This window comes from Oncorhynchus tshawytscha, unplaced genomic scaffold, assembly GCF_018296145.1.
Source record: "Oncorhynchus tshawytscha isolate Ot180627B unplaced genomic scaffold, Otsh_v2.0 Un_scaffold_4246_pilon_pilon, whole genome shotgun sequence".
NCBI classification, from domain to species: Eukaryota; Metazoa; Chordata; class Actinopteri; order Salmoniformes; family Salmonidae; genus Oncorhynchus; species Oncorhynchus tshawytscha.
Window position 1 is genome coordinate 118,494 of NW_024609831.1, and position 27,902 is coordinate 146,395.

General features: G+C 44.9%; 1 protein-coding gene and 2 long non-coding RNA genes across 23 annotated transcripts; all 3 read right to left on the reverse strand.

Annotated features, from left to right (window-relative positions):
* Positions 1-3,053: 3,053 nt before the first annotated feature.
* Positions 3,054-3,713, reverse strand: LOC121846176. The gene is made up of 2 exons (XR_006083093.1): positions 3,652-3,713; positions 3,054-3,615 (listed from the first exon to the last, which is right to left on the reverse strand). It is a non-coding gene; the product is annotated as an uncharacterized LOC121846176 (long non-coding RNA).
* Positions 3,714-6,400: 2,687 nt separating this feature from the next.
* cavin2b (caveolae associated protein 2b) lies at positions 6,401-26,754 on the reverse strand. The gene is made up of 5 exons (XM_042319369.1): positions 26,012-26,754; positions 25,820-25,921; positions 7,542-7,805; positions 7,173-7,334; positions 6,401-7,096 (listed from the first exon to the last, which is right to left on the reverse strand). The coding sequence occupies exons 1-5, from the start codon at positions 26,456-26,458 to the stop codon at positions 6,659-6,661; spliced, it is 1,413 nt and encodes a 470-aa protein (XP_042175303.1). The 5' UTR covers positions 26,459-26,754; the 3' UTR covers positions 6,401-6,658.
* LOC121846163 lies at positions 17,013-20,687 on the reverse strand. 21 transcript variants are annotated; one of them, XR_006083075.1, is made up of 6 exons: positions 20,084-20,687; positions 19,453-19,904; positions 19,309-19,353; positions 19,090-19,271; positions 18,447-19,027; positions 17,980-18,176 (listed from the first exon to the last, which is right to left on the reverse strand). It is a non-coding gene; the product is annotated as an uncharacterized LOC121846163 (long non-coding RNA). The 21 variants fall into 21 exon arrangements; XR_006083079.1 differs by having other exon boundaries at positions 19,181-19,226; positions 19,453-19,995; XR_006083078.1 differs by having other exon boundaries at positions 19,090-19,226; positions 19,453-19,995.
* Positions 26,755-27,902: the final 1,148 nt, after the last annotated feature.

A 27,902-nucleotide genomic window follows, 5' to 3' on the forward strand; every position in this document is an offset into this window, starting at 1 on the left:
GTTTAGCCACTGATATAACAATTATACAGATATTTCATCGGATGGATAAATGTGAAGCATCCGGTTGGCGTTTCCACTCACTACCAAATATGGTAGTGAGTAGGAAGCCAGTGTCCGGCAGTGGGAGAAGCTGGAACAAGATGGATTTTGGCCGAAATTCTGCAAGTTTTCTCATCGATGAAACATTTGATCTCAATACAGTTTTCTGTTCCCAAAACTATAATCTGTTACGAACATAGTGGACTACGTTTTGTAGACTTTACCCTTTGTTAAAGTTGAGAAAAAAATGGCATTGTTTAAAAGGAGTGCAAAGGCGAATTTAGTTCCCTAACGTAAATATGCAAATGTGTGCTACACGCGCCAATAGGATCTCGCTAGGTCGTGCTTGGCTCTGCCCATCTCCTTGCTTGTTCTGCCCACTATGACTCATTTGTTCCCATTTGAAACGACGGGTGGTGGTCAATCTTTGGTTTAGCTCTTAATTTGGTAGGCAAAGCAAAAATCCAAACTCTAAACCAGTGGTCTGGTCGTTCTTCAAGGCATTCCTAGTCGATCATGAAACATTTCTGTAGAAAAGCCAGTGATGACGGCTTGCGCTCATTTTTTAAACTTGTTGTGCTGTTGGCGGTAGGTGCACATAATTCAGAAGCCCTGCGCACCGGGTGGGCAAAGTGGTCACATTTTTAAATCATTTAATCAAAAGACAAACGTTGCCTACCCGAGTTCTGTGGCTTAATCGTGTGTGCCTACTGTGCTGGCCAATCGGATAGCTCAAATCACTGTGACTACAGCTTCCACGACCAATGCCACAGCAAAGTGATACTAGCCAATGTAAGATTTGATAACTTTTAAGACAATGACCAGAGAGAGACTTTCAGAGAAAACAGCAAAGAGCTGCTGTTTTTATGAGTGACTTTTTATTCTGGACTGTCAGCACTGTTTTTATTCAACACTCCTACAAAACATGAAACATGATTTTCTCTACTTCCACTGGTGCTGCAGCTGCAATGAATGAGTAGCCAAGTGAATCGATGCCCTGCGTTTTATTATCATTAGCAACTCCTTGTGTCTATTTTAATATCAAGGAATATTTCACTTTCTCTGGTCATAGGAGCAACATGAATTTGTGCAGATGTGGTGTGACTAGAGTTTCGCCATCAGGTGGAAGACGGAGTCCCCTCTCTCTGGTCAGACTCTCTGGAGGAAAGGAAGGAGAGAGCAGGGACCATGAGAGGCTGACCCTCTGCTGCTCTCTCCTTCGCTGAGACTAATACAGTGTTCAAAACAACTGGGAATCTCTGACTTCAGTGCGTCTCAGACTTCTGTTTTTACCTTTAATCTGTTTTACCTAATCACAGACATCCGACTTCACAACTGGGAACTCTGGGGGAAAAATGTACCAAGAAAAATCGCTTTGAACGGTCATGCAATCATCCAGCATTTTGTAGAGCTCCGACTTTCCAACCTGAAGATGACGTCATCATTTTACCTCTTTTTTTCAGAATCCCGAGTTGTCTTGAAAGCACCATGACAGATGCAGGTCCCATCAGTCCAGTCAAATAAAAAGCAAATTATTTGCACGTTATTTATGTTCAGCTGTGCCTCACAAGTGCTACACCGTCTGATCTATTTTGTTATCAAAGGCTGAGTTTTAAATATAATATGATCTGAGAATAACAATATTAGCCAGCCAGGCATATAGCCAATATGCTGTGATAATGGTCCCATGTTTCATGAGCTGAAATAAAAGATCCCAGATATTTTCCATATGCACAAAAATATTATTTAGCTGAAATTTGGTTTACAGCTCTGTTAGTGAGCATTTCTCCTTTGTCAAGATAATCCATCCACTTTACAGGTGTGGCATATCAAGAAGTTGATGACACAGCATGATTAGTTAATTTTTAAATGTAACCTTTCTTAACCTAGGCAAGTCAGTTAAGAACAAATTCTTATTTACAATGATGGCCAAACCCAGGTGAATTGTGCACTGCCCTATGGCACTCCCAAACACAACTAGTTGTGAAACAGCTTGGATTTGACCCAGGGTGTCTGTAGTGACACCTCAAGCACTGAGATGCAGTGCTTTAGACCACTGCACCACTAGGGAGCACATTTCAATTGACTGATTTCCTTATATGAACTGTAACTCAGTAAAATGGTTGAAATTGTTGCATGTTGCGTTTATATTTCTGTTCAGTATATTAGGGCTACTGCACAAACCCCATTTATTCACAACATTATTAGGTCAATGTAAAAAAAAATGTAAGTCATGTTTACAAAACTGAGCGGTAGATCTTGGCTTGCGTTTTGACTCTGAAAAGGTTGGTGACAACTGCTGTAAGCCAAATGCATTGGACCTCAAATACGTTTAAGATTTGCATTGTGCAGTCTGTTGAAACACTCATCAATGTACAACTCCAACGTTTGTAAAGTTTGTTTAGGAGTACACTGTGAAAGGCTATAGGAGCAGGGTGCAGCCATGTTGATCTCCTACATCATCACATGATTGACCTCCAAAAATACCAAAATACTGTAGCGACCTTAACCCAGCACCAGTGGCATGTATTAATGGATGCCAATAGAAGCCAGGCTTCCCCAAAAATATACCAAGAAAAACCCTTTCAAAAATAATGTGTATTTTGTCTTTCTGTGTTTCATAATTTTCCTTCAGTTCGCAAGAGGCTGAATGTATTTCACTGGAGATAAAACATCATAGTTTTGATTAAACAGCCCAATGATTATAACGGCGATTCTGATCCAACAATAAATTCATACATTGTGCCTCTGGCCTGAGAGAATGGAAGTTTAGTACGTACCTAGCTGTAGTAGGCTAATGTTAACTAGCTGGCTAATTGTTGCCTATGAATGGAAGTTAGGCTAGCAAGCTAGCATTTTAGCCAGGTAGTCTTGGACAACAAAAACTATAATTGTGTACTGAATGACAGAGTCAAAAAACATTTCGACAACATGGAAGAGAGGAGGACGGCATTGGTGTTTCTTTAAAAGTAGGATGAGTCAACATGTTTTTACACACACACACACACACACACACACACACACACACACACACACACACACACACACACACACACACACACACACACACACACACACACACACAGAGAGAGTTCGAGAAATCAGTAACTGTTTGTTACACAATATGCTTTGTGGACTCCACTGGACAGATGTGGCTTTTTTTCCTGGCTTGGCTTCCCCAGTGATTTTACTCACGCACCGCTACTGCCCAGCACCTAGCGACCTCGTCAAGAGGTTCGTACGTCTTCGTGTAATGGTTAAGGTGTTGTCTTCACATTCGCTGTACCTGGGTTTGAGTCCTGGTCTGTGCTACCCCTGAAATTGTTACACTGGTGTCAGAAGTGGGATGATGCCTGTGAAGCCAACATTGACACAGGTATATGGGAGAGACTTGGTATAGAGAAGCCTAGCGACCTTACTCCAACACCTAGCAACCCCTTCAAGCGGTTTGGACCCTATGGCATAACAGTTAAGGTGTTGTCTTGACAGTCGACTGGACTCGTGTTTCAATTCCCGGTCGGGGCTACCCCTCGAAATTGCTTCAATACGTTTGAGTTTAACCTAATTTGACCAGGTCTGATGCTCAGAGTGTCACACCCTGATCTGTTTCACCTGTTCCTGCGATTGTCTCCACCCCCTCCAGGTGTCGCTTGTTCTCGCCAGTGTATTTATCCCTGTGTTTCCTGTATCTCTGTGCCAGTTCGTCTTGTATGTTTCCAAGTCAACCAGCGTTTTTCCCTTCTCCTGCTTTTTGCATTCTCCTTTTTCTAGTCCTCCCGGTTTTGACCCTTGCCTGTTTCTGGACTTTGTACCCGCCTGCCTGACCATGAGCCTGTCTGCCATTCTGTACCTTCTGGATTCTGATCTGGTTTTGACCTTTTTGCCTGTCCACGACCATTCTCTTGCATAACCCTTTGGTTTAATACACATTGTAAGACTCCAACCACCTGCCTCCTGTGTCTGCGTTTGGGTCTCGCCTTGTGCCTTGATACAGAGCTTTGAATAGGCCAACATTTGGCTATCTATTGGACAGGTTACGATAGCCTGTTACAGTTTGTTGAGATGCGTGCATGCATGCCATTGTCGTGGCAATTCTACACAGGGACACCCAAAGTCAATCTTAAATGAAACATTGTTTATTAACAGTTAACTGGAGAGGTTCCAACAAACTTGATGCACCATAGTGCACGTCTGTCAGGAGCTCTTTCGGGGCAGTCCCGTTAGAGCTCTTATAGTATACTGCTTACAGACACATTACATAGGCATGACTTTGCTTATCAATCATAATTAATTAATCATTAACATTTGGTTCATGTATGTGACAGACCAATACCTCATGAGGCTTCTTCTCTCCAAGCTGAAACCTTGAAACTGAGATATTCTTTTGTTCTCAAAACAAGGTTCAGGGCGTACTGCCAAATTGCAGATACTGATAATGAGGATTCAGTCACTTGCATGAACACATAAACTGCTTACTAGAAAAGCACAAACCGAACACAGAAATTGGTTATTAGAAAAGCACAAACATAAAATGTTCCATCACACCATCAGAGTGAAAGGTAGGCCTTGAGCCTGGAGCACATTTTCACATGCAAATAGCACTCGATCATGTGGCTCAAATTCAAGGTGTGTATTTTACTACTTGAACTCACTGGAAATATCACGCACTGTGGCTGTAATGAACAGAACAACCAATAGCTGTCTAATTTATAATCTATATGTCTATAATCTAGTCTAAACCAAATCAACAAATCCCCAACAGGAGGAAATAAAGAGAGAGGAGGAGGACAGTTTCAATGTTTTTATTTAGAATTCTAAGGATTCTGGAGATCTTCTTTTTTATATATATAAGAGCAAGAAACATGACAATCACAGTTTTAACAATCTGGACGATATATTGAAGAGGAGTTTCTTTGGCACCAGTGGATTAAGAGAAGGCTACATAGACTACTTCACTAACACTTTACTAGAAGCCGACAGATATACAATAATGCGTTATTACCTGTTGTACATTATGTATGAACCAGGGGAGGCTGCTGAGGGGAGGACGACTCATTGTAATGGCTGGAACGGAGTGAACGGAATGGCATTGATGTATTTGATACTAATCCACTTATTCTGCTCGAGACATTACCAGGAGCCCATCCTCCCCAATGGAGGTGCCACGACCCTGTGGTATGAACCCTTATCATGTTTTATTATAAACTGTTGCCATGCTATATCTCTATGTTTTCTATACATTCACTGAGAGATGATACAGTACGAAGATATTCGAGGATCATAAATGATGATAGCTACAGATTGTACACCAGATAATGTGATATAACCAAAGAGTTTTGGTATCCATTACTGGGAGTTAGAGATTTGCCAATACAAAACGCTGCTATAGATTCTTCAATTAACCTGGTATTGGCGATACTCTCTTTGTTCTCAATTCTGGAAATCTTATAAATGTCCATGTCCAGTGACAGGTGGTTCTATAACCAGCAGAGAAACCTCAGAAAGATAGTAAATCCAGGTTATGTATCAATGTGTGTAGAGCTTTGTTTTAACGTGACACACTGTCTGGCCGTGGCCGCTTCGCATAGAAATGACTAGTTCTGTCGAAGATGCTGGGAAATTCTAGATGTAGCTAAGATGGCGAGGATCCTCCTTGCGTGGTACGAAACATGGATTTACTATATCTGAGTTTTCAGTGTTTTTTATAGAACCCCCTGCCACTGGATAGAAGCATTTCTAAAATAACTGTTTCCCAGAATCGAGATGGAAGACAGTATCGCCAATCTTTGGTTAGATCACGTTATCTGTAACTAGTATTGTGACAAGTATTGTACTGATTGGCTTGAATTGTATCTATTAGGTCAAACAAAGTTATCATCTTACATACACAAATATAGGTTTAGGTTTAAACTTTAAGCAGTAGCATAAGAAGATAATTATACCTTTTTAACAACTTCATCATCCTTTTTCACATGTGAAACAGACATCTGCCCCTGACACACACACACACACACACACACACACACACACACACACACACACACACACACACACACACACACACACACACACACACACACACACACACACACACACACACACACACACACACACACACACACACACACACACACACACACACACACACACACACACACACACACACACACACACACACACACACACACACACACACACACACACACACACACACACACACACACACACACACACACACACACACACACATGCAAGCACATAGATTGCACACAATGAAATACAGGAAGACACACAGACATGAACTGTAATTGTGTGTGTGTGGGTGTGTGTTTTTGAACAGAGGGTCTGTCTGAGTTTTTTAGAGGATGATGGGCAGAGTGTGGGAGTGGGAATGGGGAAGTATTTTAGGGAATAGGTATAGGTGTATTTATTTTGTGTGTGTGGACTTTGACAGCTGGGCCTCCTCTTCCACAAGTCTCCCCTCCTTCTCCTACTCTTCTTCCTTCTCCTCCACCTCTTTCTACACTTTCTTCTCTCCTTCCTTCTCCTACTCTTTCTCTCCTTCCTTCTCCTACTCTTTCTCTCCTTCCTTCTCCTACTCTTTCTCTCCTTCCTTCTCCTACTCTTTCTCCCTCTGCACTTTCTCCTCCCTGTCTTCCTCATCGAAGGGCGAGATAGAGTGGAAGGCATCATGTGGGAGCGTGGCAGAGAGAGTGTACTCCTCCCTCACTCCCTCCGTCATAGCCGACAGATCCACATCCGCCTCAGGAACGTCGGATTCTAGGAACGGTTTGGAATCAGAAAAACCGTTGGATTCTGGAATTTCGTCAGATTCTGGAACTTCACTGACAGCCACCTCTTCCATCTCCAAAGCCTCAGCCTTGGACTCCTCCAGCCCTGGAGCCAGTTGGGAGTGCACCTCTGTGAAGAGGAACTCCTCATCAGGGCTGGCCAGCGGGGAGATCTCAATGGAGGCCACGGCAGTAGGCGAGACCCCGGTCTGGGATGAGGCCTCCACCTCTGCTTCAGCTTCAGGTTGGCCCTCAGACTTACGATTCTGTTACAGCAGGATGTAGTCATGTCAGATGAATCCACAACAGTGTGAGTGTTTGTGTGTGTGTGTGTGTACTGACCTTCTTGATGCTGAACGTGAGAGGGGACACTTTGAAGGAGGAACTCTTTGGGTGGTTGGGTGTCAGGCTCTTCTTCATCTTCTCTCGTTTCTCCTGTGACACAATCTTGTTCATCTTCTTCTCTATATTCGCTTTGGAGAAGGCCCTCTTCAGACTGTCCACCTGCAATACATTGTGCAATACCATGCAGTCAGTACATAGCAGGAAATCTCCTAACCCTTACCCCTAACCTCCGACCCCTGATCTTAAGCTCTGCAATACATCAATAGTCAGCATTGAAAACGCCACACGGCCACAGAACATGACCTTGACCCCTAACCTCTCACCCATAGACTTTGACCCCTAATGCCGGTTTTCTCCATCACTCACCTTCTTTAGACTAGAGCGTTTAAACTTATCCGTGCGGGATTTGTCTGTGTGCTCTCCGGCCAGCTCGTATACGTCATCTCCCACCTCGTCCAGGTCCGCCTCCAGCCCTACGTCCTCGTCCGAGGATAGGTCGATGGTGTGAAGCCCCTCCTCCGTGGAGCGGTTGGCGTCGATGACGGCGGTGGGATCCTCCCCCTCCTCAGCTTCACGGGGGAAAGGAACAGTATCCTTGACAAACACACTGGTTGGGATTTCATTCTCCTCCTACAGAGAGAGAGGGAAGAGGGAGGGAGAAGGAGAAGAGGGAGGAAGGTAGACGAGTAGGGAAGGAGAGAAAGAGAATGAGAAGGTGTAAAAAGGAAAGTGTATGATAAGAAGTTAGAGAAAGGAACTCATGAACCGTTGGGAGTACGTTCGTTCATCATTCAAAACAGATGTGGTGTGTTGCTATCTTTAATTATCTTTATTAATAGCTAATAGTTTAGGAGTGTGTCACATTTATACTACCATTCAAAAGTTCGGGGTCACTTAGAAATGTCCTTGCATCGCTAACACTCCAAACTAATGGGTGAGTTGTCATGGTAACACCAGAATAGAACTTGTGATGAGTGGCAGCTTTGTTAAATAGTACCCGCAAAACACCAGTCCAATGTCAACAGTGAAGAGGCAACTCTGGGATGCTGGCCTTCTAATCAGAGTTCCTCTGTCCAGTGTCTGTGTTCTTTTGCCCATCTTAATATTTTATTTTTATTGGCCAGACTGAGATATGTCTTTTTCGTTGCAACTCTGCCTAGAAGGCCAGCATCCCGGATCCTGTTGACGTTGAGACTAGTGTTTTGCGGGTACTATTTAACGAAGCTGCCAGTTGAGCACTTGTGTTGCGTCTGTTTCTCAAACTAGACACGCTAATGTACTTGTCCTCTTGCTCTGTTGTGCACCGGGGCCTCCCACATCTCTTTCTATTCTGGTTAGAGCCAGTTTGCGCTGTTCTGTGAAGGGAGTAGTACACAGTGTTGAAAGAGATCTTCAGTTTCTTGGCAATTTCTCGCATTGAATAGCCTTCATTTCTCAGAACAAGAATAGACTGACGAGTTTCAGAAGAACGTTCTTTGTTTCTGGCCATTTTGAGCCATAACAGAACCTTGTGATTTTTTTACACTACTTATTAGTTTCCACTAAACGCCAATATTATCAAGCCTGTAAGACTGAGTAAGTGGTTAAGTGGTATCTTAAAGGGAAAGTTCCGCTTGTTAATTTTTTTCCCATTCTTTTGGGATTGAGGCCAGGAGATGTTTCATTTTCAAATTGTTGTCATTCTAGCTAGAGCGACTTACAGGAGCAATTAGGGTTAAGTGCCTTGCTGAAGGGCACATCTACAGATTTTTCACCGAGTCAGCTCAGGGAATCGAACCAGCGATCTTTCGGTTAAAGATATATACAGTAGCTGGAATTCTGAAGACTCAGCTTTACTCTGGACTGCTTCTGATGTATGAAAACGTTGAAAACCTTCTGTGGTGACGTGTGGTGTTGGGGAACTACATAGGCCTATTGAGTTATGGAATCATTGGATTTGTGTAAACGTTATTTCCAAACCATGAACACATACCATCTACATACAGTCACTAATCATTGTTACATTCCTAATGACATTTCACAAAATGGCCGACGCAAACACACACACACACACACACACACACACACACACACACACACACACACACACACACACACACACACACACACACACACACACACACACACACACACACACACACACACACACACACACACACACACACACGGGAAGGATGCACACAGTGTTGTTGGGCTCTGGCTGGAAACACAGGCCAGCCGTGATGATACGGGTACTGTGGCTGGGGGGAGGGATGTTCTGCTGGAAACACAGGCCAGCAGTGATGATACGGGTACTGTGGTTGGGGGGGGGGGGGTTCTGCTGGAAACTTTGTCACAAAGATATCATGTAGCTCTACATTAATGCAGGACACACACGGTTGCTGGGAACAATCATAAAGGCAGAGGAATGTCGAAGAAGAGGGAAGGAAGCCAAGGCAACACATACACATACACACACACGCACACAGGGGAGGGAAGCCAAGGCGAGGCAGCACTCAGAGTTTCCACCAAATGCTGGACATGGGCCAAACCCTGAGAGGAGAAGAGAGAAGAGGAGGGAGGGAGGGAGGGAAGGGAGGGAGGAGAGAGAAAGGAGAGAGGGAAGGAAAGGAGAGAGAAAGGAGAGAGGGAAGGGAGGAGAGAGAGAGAGAGAGGGAGGGAAAGGAGAGAGGAGGAGAGAGAAGAGGAGAGAGGGAGGGAAAGGAGAGAGGAGGAGAGAGAAGAGGAGAAAGGGAGGGAAAGGAAAGAGGAGAAGAGAGAAGAGGAGGGAGGGAGGGAAGGGAGCGAGGGAAGGGAGGGAGGAGAGAGAAAGGAGAGAGGGAAGGAAAGGAGAGAGGGAAGGGAGGAGAGAGAAGAGAGAGGGAGGGAAAGGAGAGAGGAGGAGAGAGAAGAGGAGAGAGGGAGGGAAAGGAGAGAGGAGGAGAGAGAAGAGGAGAAAGGGAGGGAAAGGAAAGAGGAGAAGAGAGAAGAGGAGAGAGGGAGGGAGAAGTGAGAAGGGAGAGAGAAGAGGAGAGACACATGCACACGTACGTACACACACACACCCTGGAGAACATCTGTTTTCCTCAGGCACCACAACCCAACCTCAGATAACAAAGTATTATTCTCTACACATTTGACCTTAAGAACAATTACTCTGGACACATGCATACATACACACACACACACACACAAGCACACACACACGCACGCACACACATGCAAAATGCAGTAGGGAGTTGTGGAGGAAATGCAACGTCTGTTTTTGCAAGATAAAGTTTGAGGGCTGTGTATTTAATACTCTTAGAAAATAGTACAATTCTGACACACTCCGCAGACTGGACAAGTCTAGCTTGTGAAGTGAGTAATGGTCATGGAATTGACTCTTCACTCTCCTCTGAAAAGGTTTCCAGTACTGTATATATCTCCCCGTTCTCTTATAGCAGGCCTATACAGTGTATAGAAAGTTTACAACTCAGAATGTTCCATAATATCTGTGGGTATAAGTTTGTCCTCGCACACACTCGCATACACACACACACACGCATACACACACACACACACACGCATACACACACACAAACTTGCTTCCCCCCTCACTAAGGAATTTCCTGATGAGATTAACAAAAAAGGTCCCACTCTGCTCAGAGGAATGCATTCACCTTTAGGCTAGCATTAGCTATGGTACCTTTGGCTTTCTTTAGCTACCCTTAGCTTATTTAGCTACCCTTAGCTTATTTAGCTACCCTTAGCTTATTTTGCTACTCTTAGCTTATTTATCTACCCTTAGCTTATTTAGCTACCCTTAGCTTATTTAGCTACCCTTAGCTTATTTAGCTACCCTTAGCTTATTTATCTACCTTTAGCTTATTTAGCTACCCTTAGCTTATTTAGCTACCCTTAGCTTATTTTGCTACTCTTAGCTTATTTATCTACCCTTAGCTTATTTAGCTACCCTTAGCTTATTTAGCTACCCTTAGCTTATTTATCTTCATTCAGCTACATTTAGCTGTTACCTTTAGATTCATTTAGCTACCTCTAGCTTATTTAGCTTCCCTCAGATGCAGTTAGCTGCTACCCATAGCTTCATTTAGTTGCTACCCTTAGCTTCACTTAGCTACCCTCATCTTCATTTAGCTACCCTTAGCTTAATTTAGCAACCCTGAGCTTAATTTAGCTACCCGTAGCTTATTTTGCTTCCCTTAGTTTATTTAGCTTCCCTTAGCTACATTTCATTTAGCTGCCTTTAGCTGCTACTCTTAGCCTTACCTTTAGTTGTAACTTGTGTGTTTTAGCTGGCTCCCATAGCTACTGTAAGAGTCTAGGCACTGGAGACAACGGTCAGTGATCTTCAGATCAGCGAATTTGGAGCTCTAGGATGATCCCAGAGATTCCACGTTGGATGACCATTTTTCCTTGAAGTCCCAGTATTCTTGAACGCACTGATTCAGATGTCGAATATTTCCAAGTCCCAAGTTCCCAGATACACACAACATCAACACTATCTACAACCGATCAATCACTCAACAGTCTGACAGAAGCTAAATTGGCAAGCCAAGCCAAGCCAAGGTGTTCCATGATATTAAGTAATAGCATACAGTAGCTTAGCATTATCAGAGTTCTGTCACTGTAATTGAGCTAACTTCAGTTGGAAACCTGTTATTCTTGTGTTACATGTGTCAACACCTACACAAGTCAAAACACGTTATACCAACGAAACACAGACATTCATTTTGCCAATGCAGCTGCCACCAAGATGAAACATTTCGAGAGTTGGAGAGAGAGAGTGTTTTGCTTTACTCTAGGTTTCCCTGTGCTGCCTATAAGGTGTGGTTCCTCCAGTGAACACATGCATGACAGGCCTGCTACTGCTACCTCACTGTACCAGTCAGAGTCAAGGTACAGTACCTCCTCCCCTAGCTAAGAGGAGTGAGAGAGCCCAGATGTCCGCCTACCTAACAGTGTTTGTGTTAAAGCAGGGTGAGTGTGTGTGTGTGTTGTCATATGTATCAGCATATTATTGCCTTGTGTTATTACCAATGTAATGGATCCATCACATTAATACGACTGGGCCTATGGACTGGAGAGACGTTACTTTTTGAGCACAGAGACACACACACCTACACACGTTAATCTGTCACACATTCCAGTGTCTGGTCCTCAGCACAGATGATAGAAAACAGCTGTTATGTGCTCAACACATTGATTGAGTATTGTGTGTGTGTGTGTGTGTGTGTGTGTGTGTGTGTGTGTGTGTGTGTGTGTGTGTGTGTGTGTGTGTGTGTGTGTGTGTGTGTGTGTGTGTGTGTGTGTGTGTGTGTGTGTGTATCAGAAAGATGTGAGCGAAGGAGGAGTAGAGATGGAAGATACATTCTTTAAAGAAAAGGTTCCAAAAGGGTTGCTTGGCTGTCCCCCATAGGATAACTATTTTTGGTTCCAGGTAGAACTATTTTGGGTTCTATGTAGAACTCTCTGTGTAAAGGGTTCTACGTGGAACTCAAAAGGGTTCTACCTGGAACCAAAAAGGGTTATTCAAAGCGTTCTACTATGGGGACAGCTGAAGAACCCTTTTATTAAGTTCTTAGATAGCACCTTTTTATCTCTGAGTGTAGAGAGAGAGTAGTGGTCAACAATCCTACTAGCCTTTGAACTACCACTAACACTTAGAAAGAGAGCAAGACAGACAGAGAAAGGGAGAGGGGGCGAGAGAGTCCTGCCAAGCTCTCTATCAGCCAGGTCACGAGACCAACACAATGACAGCTTTTGTATCTCACTGTGTGTGAGTGTGTCCATAGCTCTGCTTTGTATGTGCAGATAGTGATAATAATGTACTCTATTACAGAGAGAGAGAGAGAGAAAGAGGGGGAGCAGAAGAGAGAGAGAGAGAGAGAGAGAGAGAGAGAGAGAGAGAGAGAAAGAGGGGGGCAGAAAGAGAGAGAGAGAGAGAGAGAGAGAGAGAGAGAGAGAGAGTGTACTACTTATGGACTCAAATGGGAAATATATAGAAGAAAAAAACTTTTCCCAAACACAGTGTGTCTAAACTCTGGTGTCCAAACACCCAGCGCCCTAGACCTTCTGTCTGAGGACCAACTAGGCACACCCAGCCACATAATAATACACAGGCACAAACGACCTGAGAGCACAGCAAGAAAGAGTGGCCACAGCACTGAAGGGAGTGATTGAAAAGGCTTCTTCTACTTTCCCCAACGCACAAGTGGTTATCTCCACCCTGCAACCACGAAAAGACTTCCACCCTGCCACAATACAGCGGGTAAACACAAGTATTTCCCGTGACTGTGCCTCAAAACCAAACGTTTTCCTGGCCCACCACTCCACCCTGGACTTGAACAGCCTCTATGACCAGGTCCACCTCTACAAGGCAGCAGTGCCCACCTTTGCCCGAACTCTAAAGGACATCGCTCTCAAACGTATCCCCAACACTTCACACAGGAGCAACAGGTCAATAGACACCCCACCCAGACCAGCGAGACACCCTCCCAGACCTGCAGGACCCCCTGGACCTACACATAGGACCCACGCCAAGAGGAATTACATCCAGACCACCGCACACCCAGACACATCCACACCCCCACCACAACCAATCAACACCCCCCACGTCAACCATGCCCACACCCCATTTAGGCCCCCTCAGATCAGACCTATGCCACTCCTGCCCACCCCATGCACCCCACCCCCGCAAAGAGGGCCTCAACATGGAAGCCACACATACGCCCAGGTAGTGAGTGGGCAAACAGTCCCAACCCCCACTCTCACACTCGCCCAAGCCAATGGCATGTACCAGATGCTCAGCAGGCTCTGCTCACACTTACTGGCCTGAGGCCAAACCACGACCAACAACGACCAACAACATTGGACACTCTATGGAACAAAAAGCATTCACTATATCATCCTGGAATATCCAAGGCCTGAGGTCATCTGCCTTTGGCCTGAAGAGCAGAAACCCGGACTTCACCAAAGAAATCGGTAATACAGACATTGTCATCCTGCAAGAAACCTGGTACAGAGGAGACAGACCCACCGGTTGCCCTCTAGGTTACAGAGAGCTGGTAGTCCCATCCACCAAACTACCAGGTGTGAAACAGGGAAGGGACTCAGGGGTATGCTAATTTGGTATAGAGCAGACCTAACTCACTCCATTAAATTAATCAAAACAGGAACATTTTACATTTGGCTAGAAATTCAAAAGGAAATTATCCTAACAGAGAAAAATGTCCTCCTGTGTGCTACCTATATCCCCCACTAGAATCCCCATATTTTAATGAAGACAGCTTCTCCACCTTGGAGGGGGAAATCAATCATTTCCAGGCCCAGGGACATGTACTAGTCTGTGGCGACCTAAATGCCAGAACCGGACAAGAACCTGACACCCTCAGCACACAGGGGGATAAACACCTGCCTGTAGGTGACAGCATTCCCTCCCACATATGCCCCCTAGGCACAACTATGACAACATAACCAACAAAAACGGGTCACAACTCCTGCAGCTCTTAAAGACTACCAGAACCCACTGGATTCTCCAATTACATTGAATGAGTTACAGGACAAAATAAAAACCCTCCAACCCAAAAAGGCCTGTGGTGTTGATGGTATCCTCAATGAAATGATCAAATATACAGACAACAAATTCCAATTGGCTATACTAAAACTCTTTAACATCATCCTTAGCTCTGGCATCTTCCCCAGTATTTGGAACCAAGGACTGATCACCCCAATCCACAAAAGTGGAGACACATTTGACCCCAATAACTACCATGGCATAAACGTCAACAGCAACCTTGGGAAAATCCTCTGCATTATCATTAACAGCAGACTTGTACATTTCCTCAGTGAAAACAATGTATTGAGCTAATGTCGAATTGGCTTTTACCAAATGTCCGTACGTCAGACCACGCATTCACCCTGCAAAACCTAATTGACAAACAATCCAAAACAAGTGGAAAGTCTTCTCATGATTTGTTGATTTAAAAAAAAAAAAGCTTTTGACTCAATTTGGCATGAGTGTCTATACAAATCGACAGAAAGTGCTGTTGGGGGTAAAACATACGACATTATAAAATCTGTGTCCCCAAACAACAAGTGTGCTGTTAAAATTGGCAAAAAAACACACACATTTCTTTCCACAGGGCCTTGGGGTGAGACAAGGATTCAGCTTAAGCCCCACCCTCTTCAACATATATATCAACGAACTGGCGCGGGCACTAGAAAAGTCTGCAGCACCCGGCCTCACCCTACTAGAATCCGAAGTCAAATGTCTGCTGTTTGCTGATGATCTGGTACTTCTGTCACCAACCAAGGAGGGCCTACAGCAGCACCTAGATCTTATGCACAGATTCTGTCAGACCTGGGCCCTGACAGTAAATCTCAGTAAGACCAAAATAATGGTGTTCCAAAAAGGTCCAGTCACCAGGACCACAAATACAAATTCCATCTAGACACTGTTGCCCTAGAGCACACAAAAAACTATACATACCTTGGCCTAAACATCAGCGCCACAGGTAACTTCCACAAAGCTGTGAACGATCTGAGAGACAAGGCAAGAAGGGCATTCTATGCCATCAAAAGGAACATAAATTTCAACATACCAATTAGGATCTGGCTAAAAATACTTGAATCAGTCATAGAGCCCATTGCCCTTTATGGTTGTGAGGTCTGGGGTCCGCTCACCAACCAAGACTTCACAAAATGGGACAAACACCAAATTGAGACTCTGCACGCAGAATTCTGCAAAAATATCCTCTGTGTACAACGTAGAACACCAAATAATGCATGCAGAGCAGAATTAGGCCGATACCCACTAATTATCAAAATCCAGAAAAGAGCTGTTAAATTCTATAACCACCTAAAAGGAAACGATTCCCAAACCTTCCACAACAAAGCCATCACCTACAGAGAGATGAACCTGGAGAAGAGTCCCCTAAGCAGGCTGGTCCTGGGGCTCTGTTCACAAACACACCCTACAGAGTCCCAGGACAGCAGCACAATTAGACCCAACCAAATCATGAGAAAACAAAAAGATAACTACTTGACACATTGGAAAGAATTAACAAAAAAACAGAGCAAACTAGAATGCTATTTGGCTACACAGAGAGTACACAGCGGCAGAATACCTGACCACTGTGACTGACCCAAAATTAAGGAAAGCTTTGACTATGTACAGACTCAGTGAGCATAGCCTTGCTATTGAGAAAGGCAGACAAAGGCAGACATGGCTCTCAAGAGAAGACAGGCTATGTGCTCACTGCCCACAAAATGAGGTGGAAACTGAGCTGTACTTCCTAACCTCCTGCCCAATGTATGACCATATTAGAGAGACATATTTCCCTCAGATTACACAGATCCACAAAGAATTCGAAAACAAATCCAATTTTGAAAAACTCCCATATCTACTGGGTGAAATTCCACAGTGTGCCATCAAAGCAGCAAGATTTGTGACCTGTTGCCATGAGAAAAGGGCAACCAGTGAAGAACACGCACCATTGTAAATACAACCCATATCTATGCTTATTTATTTTATCTTGTGTCCTTTACCATTTGTACATTGTTAAAGCACTGTATATATATATATAATATGACATTTGTAATGTCTTTATTGTTTTGAAACTTCTGTATGTGTGATGTCTACTGTTAATTTTTATTGTTTATTTCACTTTATATATTATCTACCTCACTTGCTTTGGCAATGTTAACACATGTTTCCCATGCCAATAAAGCCCTTGAATTGAATTGAATTGAATTGAGAGAGAGAAGGGGAGAGAGAGAGAGAGCGAGAGAGAGAGAGAGAGAGAGAGAGAGGGGGAAGGGGGAGAGAGAGAGAGAGAGAGAGAGAGAGAGAGGAGGAAGGGAGGGGGGGGGGAGAGAGAGAGAGAGAGAGAGAGAGAGAGAGAGAGAGAGGGATGAAGTTGTGAAACTTTACTGATGGGGCAAACCACATTCCTCGTTCTGCATGGTTAGTAACCACACACACACAGTTTCAACCAATCACATCTCTCTCCTAGGAATGACCCCTCAACACATTGTTCACACACACACACACACACACACACACACACACACACACACACACACACACACACACACACACACACACACACACACACACACACACACACACACACACACACACATGTTTTGTAAAACCTGTACTAATGAGGTTACAGTATTTGGATTTTAGAACAGACACTGTCCACTATTTCACACACCCCTCTGGTATTTGCCCACACCCAAAGGAATGGGGCTGGGTGCCCCTTAGACTGGCCCATCCAGTGGTCTGGGAGTGGTCTAGTGAAGGGGTGTCAAACATACAAGGGGGTCAATTCGGCCCGCGTGTGTACACATTATTTAAAAAATATATATATTCTGACGGGGGAAACAAACTCAATATACTTTAAATTGACAAAAAACTAATGGAAACTGTAGAAATGATAATGGACCTACATTCATGCAGTTTCTTGACTGTGTCCAGCTAACTGATAATCACCACTGATAATCACCACTGATAATCACCACTGATAATCACCACCGATAATCACCACTGATAATCACCACTGATAATCACCACTGATAAACACCACTGATAATCACCTAAATTAAAGATGGACAGTCAGGGAGCATCAACATTCCCAAAATGATGTTTAGAGGACAATAATAAATAAAGAATTGACAGTGAGAATATATATCACATTTTCAGTGCGGCTCTCCGGACCTCGTTGACCCGAATGTGGCACAAACTCCTCACTCCTCACTTCTGTTAGTGTCTATAAACCTGAACCAAACTCCTCACTCCTCACTTCTGTTAGTGTCTACAAACCTGAACCAAACTCCTCACTCCTCACTTCTGTTAGTGTCTACAAACCTGAACCAAACTCCCTCACTCCTCACTTCTGTTAGTGTCTACAAACCTGAACCAAACTCCTCACTCCTCACTTCTGTTAGTGTCTACAAACCTGAACCAAACTCCTCACTCCTCACTTCTGTTAGTGTCTACAAACCTGAACCAAACTCCTCACTCTGTTAGTGTCTACAAACCTGAACCAAACTCACTTCTGTTAGTGTCTACAAACCTGAACCAAACTCCTCACTCCTCACTTCTGTTAGTGTCTACAAACCTGAACCAAACTCCCTCACTCCTCACTTCTGTTAGTGTCTACAAAACCTGAACCAAACTGAACCCTCACTCCTCACTTCTGTTAGTGTCTACAAACCTGAACCAAACTCCTCACTCCTCACTCCTCACTTCTGTTAGTGTCTACAAACCTGAATGTCAAACTGAACCCTCACTCCTCACTTCTGTTAGTGTCTACAAACCTGAACCAAACTCCCTCACTCCTCACTTCTGTTAATGTCTACAAACCTGAACCAAACTCCTCACTCCTCACTTCTGTTAGTGTCTACAAACCTGAACCAAACTCCCTCACTCCTCACTTCTGTTAGTGTCTACAAACCTGAACCAAACTCCCTCACTCCTCACTTCTGTTAGTGTCTACAAACCTGAACCAAACTCCCTCACTCCTCACTTCTGTTAGTGTCTACAAACCTGAACCAAACTCCTCACTCCTCACTTCTGTTAGTGTCTACAAACCTGAACCAAACTCCCTCACTCCTCACTTCTGTTAGTGTCTACAAACCTGAACCAAACTCCCTCACTCCTCACTTCTGTTAGTGTCTACACACCTGAACCAAACTCCCTCACTCCTCACTTCTGTTAGTGTCTACACACCTGAACCAAACTCCTCACTCCTCACTTCTGTTGGTGTCTACAAACCTGAACCAAACTCCTCACTCCTCACTTCTGTTAGTGTCTACACACCTGAACCAAACTCCCTCACTCCTCACTTCTGTTAGTGTCTACACACCTGAACCAAACTCTACACACCTGAACCAAACTCCCTCCTCACTTCTGTTAGTGTCTACAAACCTGAACCAAACTCCTCACTCCTCACTTCTGTTAGTGTCTACAAACCTGAACCAAACTCCCTCACTCCTCACTTCTGTTAATGTCTACACACCTGAACCAAACTCCCTCACTCCTCACTTCTGTTAGTGTCTACAAACCTGAACCAAACTCCTCACTCCTCACTTCTGTTAGTGTCTACAAACCTGAACCAAACTCCTCACTCCTCACTTCTACACAAACCTGAACCAAACTCCTCACTCCTCACTTCTGTTAGTGTCTACAAACCTGAACCAACCAAACTACAAACCTGAACCAAACTCCTCACTTCTGTTAGTGTCTACAAACCTGAACCAAAACTCCTCACTTCTGTTAGTGTCTACACACCTGAACCAAACTCCTCACTCCTCACTTCTGTTAGTGTCTACACACCTGAACCAAACTCCTCACTCCTCACTTCTGTTAGTGTCTACAAACCTGAACCAAACTCCCTCACTCCTCACTTCTGTTAGTGTCTACAAACCTGAACCAAACTCCTCACTCCTCACTTCTGTTAGTGTCTACAAACCTGAACCAAACTCCTCACTCCTCACTTCTGTTAGTGTCTACACACCTGAACCAAACTCCTCACTCCTCACTTCTGTTAGTGTCTACAAACCTGAACCAAACTCCTCACTCCTCACTTCTGTTAGTGTCTACAAACCTGAACCAAACTCCTCACTCCTCACTTCTGTTAGTGTCTACAAACCTGAACCAAACTCCTCACTCCTCACTTCTGTTAGTGTCTACAAACCTGAACCAAACTCCCTCACTCCTCACTTCTGTTAGTGTCTACACACCTGAACCAAACTCCTCACTCCTCACTTCTGTTAATGTCTACAAACCTGAACCAAACTCCCTCACTCCTCACTTCTGTTAGTGTCTACAAACCTGAACCAAACTCCCTCACTCCTCACTTCTGTTAGTGTCTAAACCTGAACCAAACCCTCACTCCTCACTTCTGTTAGTGTCTACAAACCTGAACCAAACTCCTCACTCCTCACTTCTGTTAGTGTCTACACACCTGAACCAAACTCCCTCACTCCTCACTTCTGTTAGTGTCTACAAACCTGAACCAAACTCCTCACTCCTCACTTCTGTTAGTGTCTACAAACCTGAACCAAACTCCCTCACTCCTCACTTCTGTTAGTGTCTACACACCTGAGCTTCAGTGAAATGAGATAGACATAGTTGTCTTTACATTGTCCATCTATCACGTGACTGTAATGGAAAGTCTCTGTGTGTTTTGTTTTGTTGTGTTATGTTGTGTTATCAGAATGACACCCATGAGGATTGAACTACAGAGACCATAGAGAACCAAAACTCTCAGACACCTTTCCCCCGCCTCTCTTTTTCTCCAATCTTTCTTTCTCCTCACGCTCCTCCTCTCTCCCTCTCTTACTTATTTTCTTCTAGTCTCCTTACATACACTAGTATTCCCTGGAGGAGATCAGACAGCCTTATTAGGGCATGGGAATAAAAATACAGTATCCTGCTCTCATAACACTACTGCAAAAGGAGACAGAGAGAGAGAGGAGGGGAGGGGGAGAGAGAGGGGGAGAGGGGGAAAGAGAGAGAGGAGGGGAGGGGGAAAGAGAGAGAGGAGGGGAGGGGGAAAGAGAGAGAGGAGGGGAGGGGGGGAGAGAGAGGAGAGGGGGAAAGAGAGAGGGAGAGAGGGGGAAAGAGAGAGAGGAGGGGAGGGGGGGGGGGAGGGGGAGAGAGGGGGGAGAGGGGGAGAGAGAGAGAGGAGGGGAGGGGGAAAGAGAGGGGGAGAGGGGGAAAGAGAGAGAGGAGGGGAGGGGGAAAGAGAGAGAGGAGGGGAGGGGGAGAGAGAGAGTGAGAGGGGGAAAGAGAGAGGGAGAGAGAGGGGGAAAGAGAGAGAGGAGGGGAGGGGGAGAGAGAGGGAGAGATAGGGAAAGAGAGAGGGAGAGAGGGGGAGATAGAGGGGGAAAGAGAGAGTGGAGGGGAGGGGGAGAGAGAGGGAGAGAGAGGGAAAGAGAGAGGGAGAGAGGGGGAAAGAGAGAGTGGAGGGGAGGGGGAGAGAGAGGGAGAGAGAGAGGGAGAGAGAGAGGGGAAAAGAGAGAGAGAGGGAGAGAGAGATGGGGGAAGAGAGGGGGAAAGAGAGTGGTGTAGGTAGAGAGAAAAGGAGGAGAGACAGAGAGAAACAGAGCACTAACTAGAATAACTTGAATTTACCAGACTGAGTTTACCACACTGAGTTTACTAGACTGAGTTTACTAGACTGAGTTTACTAGACTGAGTTTACCAGACTGAGTTTACCAGACTGAGTTTACCAGACTGAGTTTACTAGACTGAGTTTACTAGACTGAGTTTACTAGACTGAGTTAACCAGACTGAGTTTACTAGACTGAGTTTACTAGACTGAGTTCACTAGACTGAGTTTACTAGACTGAGTTAACCAGACTGAGTTTACTAGACTGAGTTTACTAGACTGAGTTTACTAGACTGAGTTAACCAGACTGAGTTTACTAGACTGAGTTAACCAGACTGAGTTTACTAGACTGAGTTTACTAGACTGAGTTTACTAGACTGAGTTAACCAGACTGAGTTTACTAGACTGAGTTAACCAGACTGAGTTTACTCGACTGTTGGAAGAACACTATTAGTGACTGATGGCTCATTGTACTGTAGGAGACACTCAAACATTCATAACACTGATGCTGCCAGAGGTTATCATAGCCTCTAAGTCTATTCTATTAATAACAGAGGAGGTGGGGGGGTAGATGAGAGAGACAGAGGGAGAGGGGTTGAGTGTGAGAGCCAGAGAAAGAAAGAGAGAAAGAGGGAGAGAGTGAGAGTGAGAGAGAGTTGCCAAAGTGAAGAAATGTGTATATCTGTTCCAAAGGTGCTGTTTATGCAAGACCAGTGTGTGTGTGTGTGTGTGTGTGTGTGTGTGTGTGTGTGTGTGTGTGTGTGTGTGTGTGTGTGTGTGTGTGTGTGTGTGTGTGTGTGTGTGTGTGTGTGTGTGTGTGTGTGTGTGTGTGTGTGTGTGTGTGTGTGTGTGTGTGTGTGTGTGTGTGTGTGTGTGTGTGTGTGCGTGTTAGTGCATGCCCGTGCCTATGTCCCTATGCGTATAAGTACAAAAAATGTAACATTAAAACCCTCCACTGTGCTAGAAGTCTCACTCACACTCTTAACACTGTGACTTTCCTCTGGCTGAGCAAGAGACCAAACCCTAACACACACACTTCCAGACCTCTATATCTAGCTCCGACTGTTAGGTCCTCACTTGTTCCCTGCTCTCTTCCATTCTGCAGCCCCACCCTGCCACGGAAACACTCACACAAACACACTGTTCAGTGGTGAATCAGACAGGCTTTCGCTCTTCAGCGAGGGTTTCCCTTGAAAACAGTTTTGAGGTTGTTTCCAAAGTTTAGACTGAAAAGACATGCGTGAGTAAGACAAAATGTATCTCTCTCTCTCTCTCTCTCTCTCTCTCTCTCTCTCTCTCTCTCTCTCTCTCTCCCTCTCTCCCTCTCCCCCATCTCTCCCCCCCTCTCTCTCTCTCTCTCTCTCTCTCTCTCTCTCTCTCCCCTCTTCCCCCATCTCTCTCTCTCTCTCTCCCCTCTCCCCCCATCTCTCTCTCTCTCTCTCTCTCCCCTCTCTCTCTCTCTCCCCCTCCCCTCCCCCCCATCTCTCTCTCTCTCTCTCCCCCTCCCCTCCCCTCCCCCCATCTCTCTCTCTCCCCCTCTCTCTCTCTCCCCCTCTTCCCCCATCTCTATCTCTCTCTCTCTCTCCCTCTCATCTCTCTCTCCCAACCCTCTCTCTCTCTCTCCCCCCTCCCCTCCCCTCCCCCCATCCTCTCTCTCTCTCTCTCTCTCTCTATGTTCATGTTCATGTGTTCATGGAATAATTGAGTCTGGGCTCCAGGCTATGAAATACAAACACACACAATAAGAGAAACACACACACACACAGGATACAGGATCTCACAAACTCACACACAAAGGGCCGCCTGAGCAACCCCACCCTCCATTAGAATGCTAGTGTGTTATTGATAACAGAATCCATCTCAGTGTCACAAGACATGACAGATCCTCTCTCCCCCTCCGTTGTCTCCTTGTTTTAATCTGGTCATTTTCAGACGACTATCCTGCGGGCTGATAAGAGTGGAAACTCACTCACACAGTCTCATGCTATAAAGCATTGGGCACCAACCTTTACTGAATCAAGATCACTTTCTCAAAATGTTAACCGAGATCTACCACTCAGATTTTTAAACATGACTTCATAATTAAAATATTAACCTAATAAAAACTGTTCTGTATGAATGAGGTTTGGCCTGCTACATTATCACAGCATATTGGATATATGCCTGGCCTGATACATTATCACAGCATATTGACTATATGCCTGGCCTGATACATTATCACAGCATATTGGATATATGCCTGGCCTGATACATTATCACAGCATATTGACTATATGTCTGGCCTGATACATTATCACAGCATATTGACTATATGTCTGGCCTGATACATTATCACAGCATATTGACTATATGCCTGGCCTGATACATTATCACAGCATATTGACTATATGCCTGGCCTGATACATTATCACAGCATATTGGATATATGCCTGGCCTGATACATTATCACAGCATATTGACTATATGTCTGGCCTGATACATTATCACAGCATATTGACTATATGTCTGGCCTGATACATTATCACAGCATATTGACTATATGTCTGGCCTGATACATTATCACAGCATATTGACTATATGTCTGGCCTGATACATTATCACAGCATATTGACTATATGTCTGGCCTGATACATTATCACAGCATATTGACTATATGTCTGGCCTGATACATTATCACAGCATATTGACTATATGTCTGGCCTGATACATTATCACAGCATATTGACTATATGTCTGGCCTGATACATCATCACAGCATATTGACTATATGTCTGGCCTGATACATTATCACAGCATATTGACTATATGTCTGACCTGATACATTATCACAGCATATTGACTATATGTCTGGCCTGATACATTATCACAGCATATTGACTATATGTCTGGCCTGATACATTATCACAGCATATTGACTATATGTCTGGCCTGATACATCATCACAGCATATTGACTATATGTCTGGCCTGATACATTATCACAGCATATTGACTATATGTCTGACCTGATACATTATCACAGCATATTGACTATATGTCTGGCCTGATACATTATCACAGCATATTGACTATATGTCTGGCCTGCCAATATTGTTCTTCTCAGACCATATTATATTTCAAAATGTTACCTTTAATAGAAAATAGATCAGTTGGTGTAGCATTTGTGAGGCACAGCTGAGCATAAATGGAAATAATTTCCTAATAATTTGCTTCTTTATTTGACTGGACAGATGGGACCTCTATCTGTCATGGTGCTTTCAAGACAATTTGGGATTCTTAAAAAAACGAGGTGAAATCATAACGTCATCTTCAGGTCAGAAAGTCAGAGCTCTAGAAAGAGTTTCCCACTTGGAATTCTGAGTTGGATGACCGTTCAAAGCTATTTTCCTCATTCGGATCTAATTTATTCTGAGTTCCCAGTTGTGAAGTCGGATGTCTGAGATTAGGTTAAACAGATTTCAGGTAAGACAGAAGTCTGAGACGTACTGAAGTCGGAAGTCTGAGATTTCCCAGTTTCTAGTTGTTTTGAACATGGCGTTAGTCTCAGTGGAGGGAAGGAGGGAGCAGCAGCCTCTCACGGTCCCTGCTCTCTCCTTCCTTTCCTCCAGTGAGTCTGACCAGAGAGAGGGGACTCCATCTTCCACCTGATGGCGAAACTCTAGTCACACCACATCTGCACAAATTCATGTTGCTCCTATGACCAGAGAAAGTGAAATATTCCTTGATATTAAAATAGACACAAGGAGTTGCTAATGATAATAAAACGCAGGGCATCGATTCACTTGGCTACTCATTCATTGCAGCTGCAGCACCAGTGGAAGTAGAGAAAATCATGTTTCATGTTTTGTAGGAGTGTTGAATAAAAACAGTGCTGACAGTCCAGAATAAAAAGTCACTCATAAAAACAGCAGCTCTTTGCTGTTTTCTCTGAAAGTCTCTCTCTGGTCATTGTCTTAAAAGTTATCAAATCTTACATTGGCTAGTATCAAACTTTGCTGTGGCATTGGTCGTGGAAGCTGTAGTCACAGTGATTTGAGCTATCTGATTGGCCAGCACAGTAGGCACACACGATTAAGCCACAGAACTCCGGTAGGTGAAGTTTGTCTTTTCATCAAATGATTAAAAATGTGACCACTTTGCCAACCCGGTGCGCAGGGCTTCTGAATTAAGTGCACCTACCGCCAACAGCACAACAAGTAGAAAAATGAGTGCAAGCCGTCATCATTGGCTTTTCTACAGAAATGTTTCATGATATACTAGGAATGCCTTGAAGATCGACCGGTTGGTAACCGCTGTTCTACAGTACCACACCCCGCCCCCAACAATAACCTTTGATCCCTCAATACCTCTGTTAATCCCCCACGCCCATCCATTTTCTACTCTTGACGATGGACACTTTGAAGTTGTCCCTCTTGGGCAGACACACACACACACACACACACACACACACACACACACACACACACACACACACACGCGCGCGCACGTGCGCGAGCACAAACACACACACATACACATGCAAACACACACACACACGTGTCACCTGGAATATGAGCACTTTGAAGTTGTCCCTCTTGAGCAAGTGGGAGTGGTTTGCCTCCAGCTTCTTCACCTGTCCAGCCTGTCGCTCCATCCTGTCGCGCACCTGGAGACACACAGTGATCAGACAAACACTATACAATCTATCTATGGGTCTGTCTGTCTCTTCCCACTCATCCATCCATCTTCCACTCACCTCCTTCATGGTGACGGACACCTTGCGGCTCTTGTCCAGCAGCTTGCTTACGGTGTTGGCGGTGTGTGTGTGGCTCTTGGACAGCTTGGTCATGTCTGTCTGGATCCCCATCACCGCTCCCTCCATCTCCACCTGACGCTCCTCCATCTTGTGCTGGTTCTCCTGAACCGTGTCCAGCATGTTGACCAGTTTGTCCAGGAGGGTCAGCACCGTGATGGCGTTAACCGGGCCCGTCCCTGGGGTCAGTGTTGGGCTTAGTGGCCCCTCCTTGGTGGTGGTTCCTCCAGGAGCTCCAGATTCGGAGGCTGCGCTTAGAGCTCCTGTGCCCAGCTGGGAGAGGCTGTGACTGGGGGAGGGGTGGTCGAGGCTGGGGACCATCAGGTCCTGGCTCTCGTGGGTGCTGCTCACCATGCTGTTCCTCTCTGCTTGGACTGCGTCCTCACACATTGCTAACGTGGCTGGCTAATGTGCTAGCTAACACACACCGTGGAATAAAGCTCTGCTCTCTCTCCTCGACCTGTGTGGGAGTGGGAGTGTGTGTTCAGTCCCACGCTGTTTGCTTTGCTGTCGAGCTGGCTGAGGATTTTGTTGCAGTTTGCTGAGTTTCTCCAACTTGTTGCTACGAAGCAAAACTTTCCTGCATTCACCCTCTGTCGTCCCCACCCCTTTCCTTTCCTCAGTCAGTCTCTCTCTCTCTCTCTCTCTCTCTTTCTCTCTCTCTCTCTCTCTGTCTCTCTCTCTCTCTCTGTCTGTCTCTCTCTCTCTCTGTCTCTCTCTCTCTCTGTCTGTCTCTCTCTCTCTCTCTGCCTCTCCCTCGTTTTTCTGAGTCAGAAGAGCAGCAGTGTTTTTGCCCCAGAGCTTAAAATCTCTCCCACACCCAAAGGGGAGGAGCCTTTCACCACGGCAACTAGACCTGCCCAGCACAATTATGTTTGTTACTCATGACTCTCTCTTCAGTAAAAACACATTCAGTTTCCCTGTCTAGTGAAGCATCTCTCTCTCTCTCTCTCTCTCTCTCTCTCTCTGAGAAGGGGTAGCGGGGGGGAGAAAGGGGGCGGTTCCACCCTGGCACAGATGACTTCACTGTTCCAACATGGCACTGCACCCTACACAAAGAGGGAAAGAGAAGAGGGAGAGAGGTGTGTGTGTTTCCTGAAGTGAGTCTTTCTCTCTTAGTGTGTTCATGTCTTGTGTCCAGTTCAGAACGCCTCTGAAAGATCCCAAAGGAAAAGAGTAGAATATCTCTCTCAGGGGTACTGTATTAGAACCATGTATTGTTCCACACGTTTCAGATGGAAAAACAACAGAATGGTAGACAGAAAGAAGAGAGGGAGTTCTCTGTCGCATGTGGGATGACATGACCCCTGTGACATACTGTAAGAGAGACAGGACACACACGCACGTACGCACACACACACACACACACACACACACACACACACACACACACACACACACACACACACACACACACACACACACACACACACACACACACACACACACACACACACACACACACACACACACACACACACACACACAGTCCGGTCGCCTGAGGGAAAGGAAGGGAGAGGTGACATCATGGAGGTTTCATATAACAATACACCCATTGGGACACCAGAGACATTAGGTGGTGTGTGTGTGTGTGTGTATGTGTGTTGTGTGTATGTGTGTGTGTGTGTGTGTGTGTGTGTGTGTGTGTGTGTGTGTGTGTGTGTGTGTGTGTGTGTGTGTTGTGTGTATGTGTGTTGTGTGTGTGTGTTGTGTGTATGTGTGTTGTGTGTATGTGTGTTGTGTGTATGTGTGTTGTGTGTATGTGTGTTGTGTGTGTGTGTTGTGTGTATGTGTGTTGTGTGTGTACACTATGGAAACATGGCCTGATGAGAAC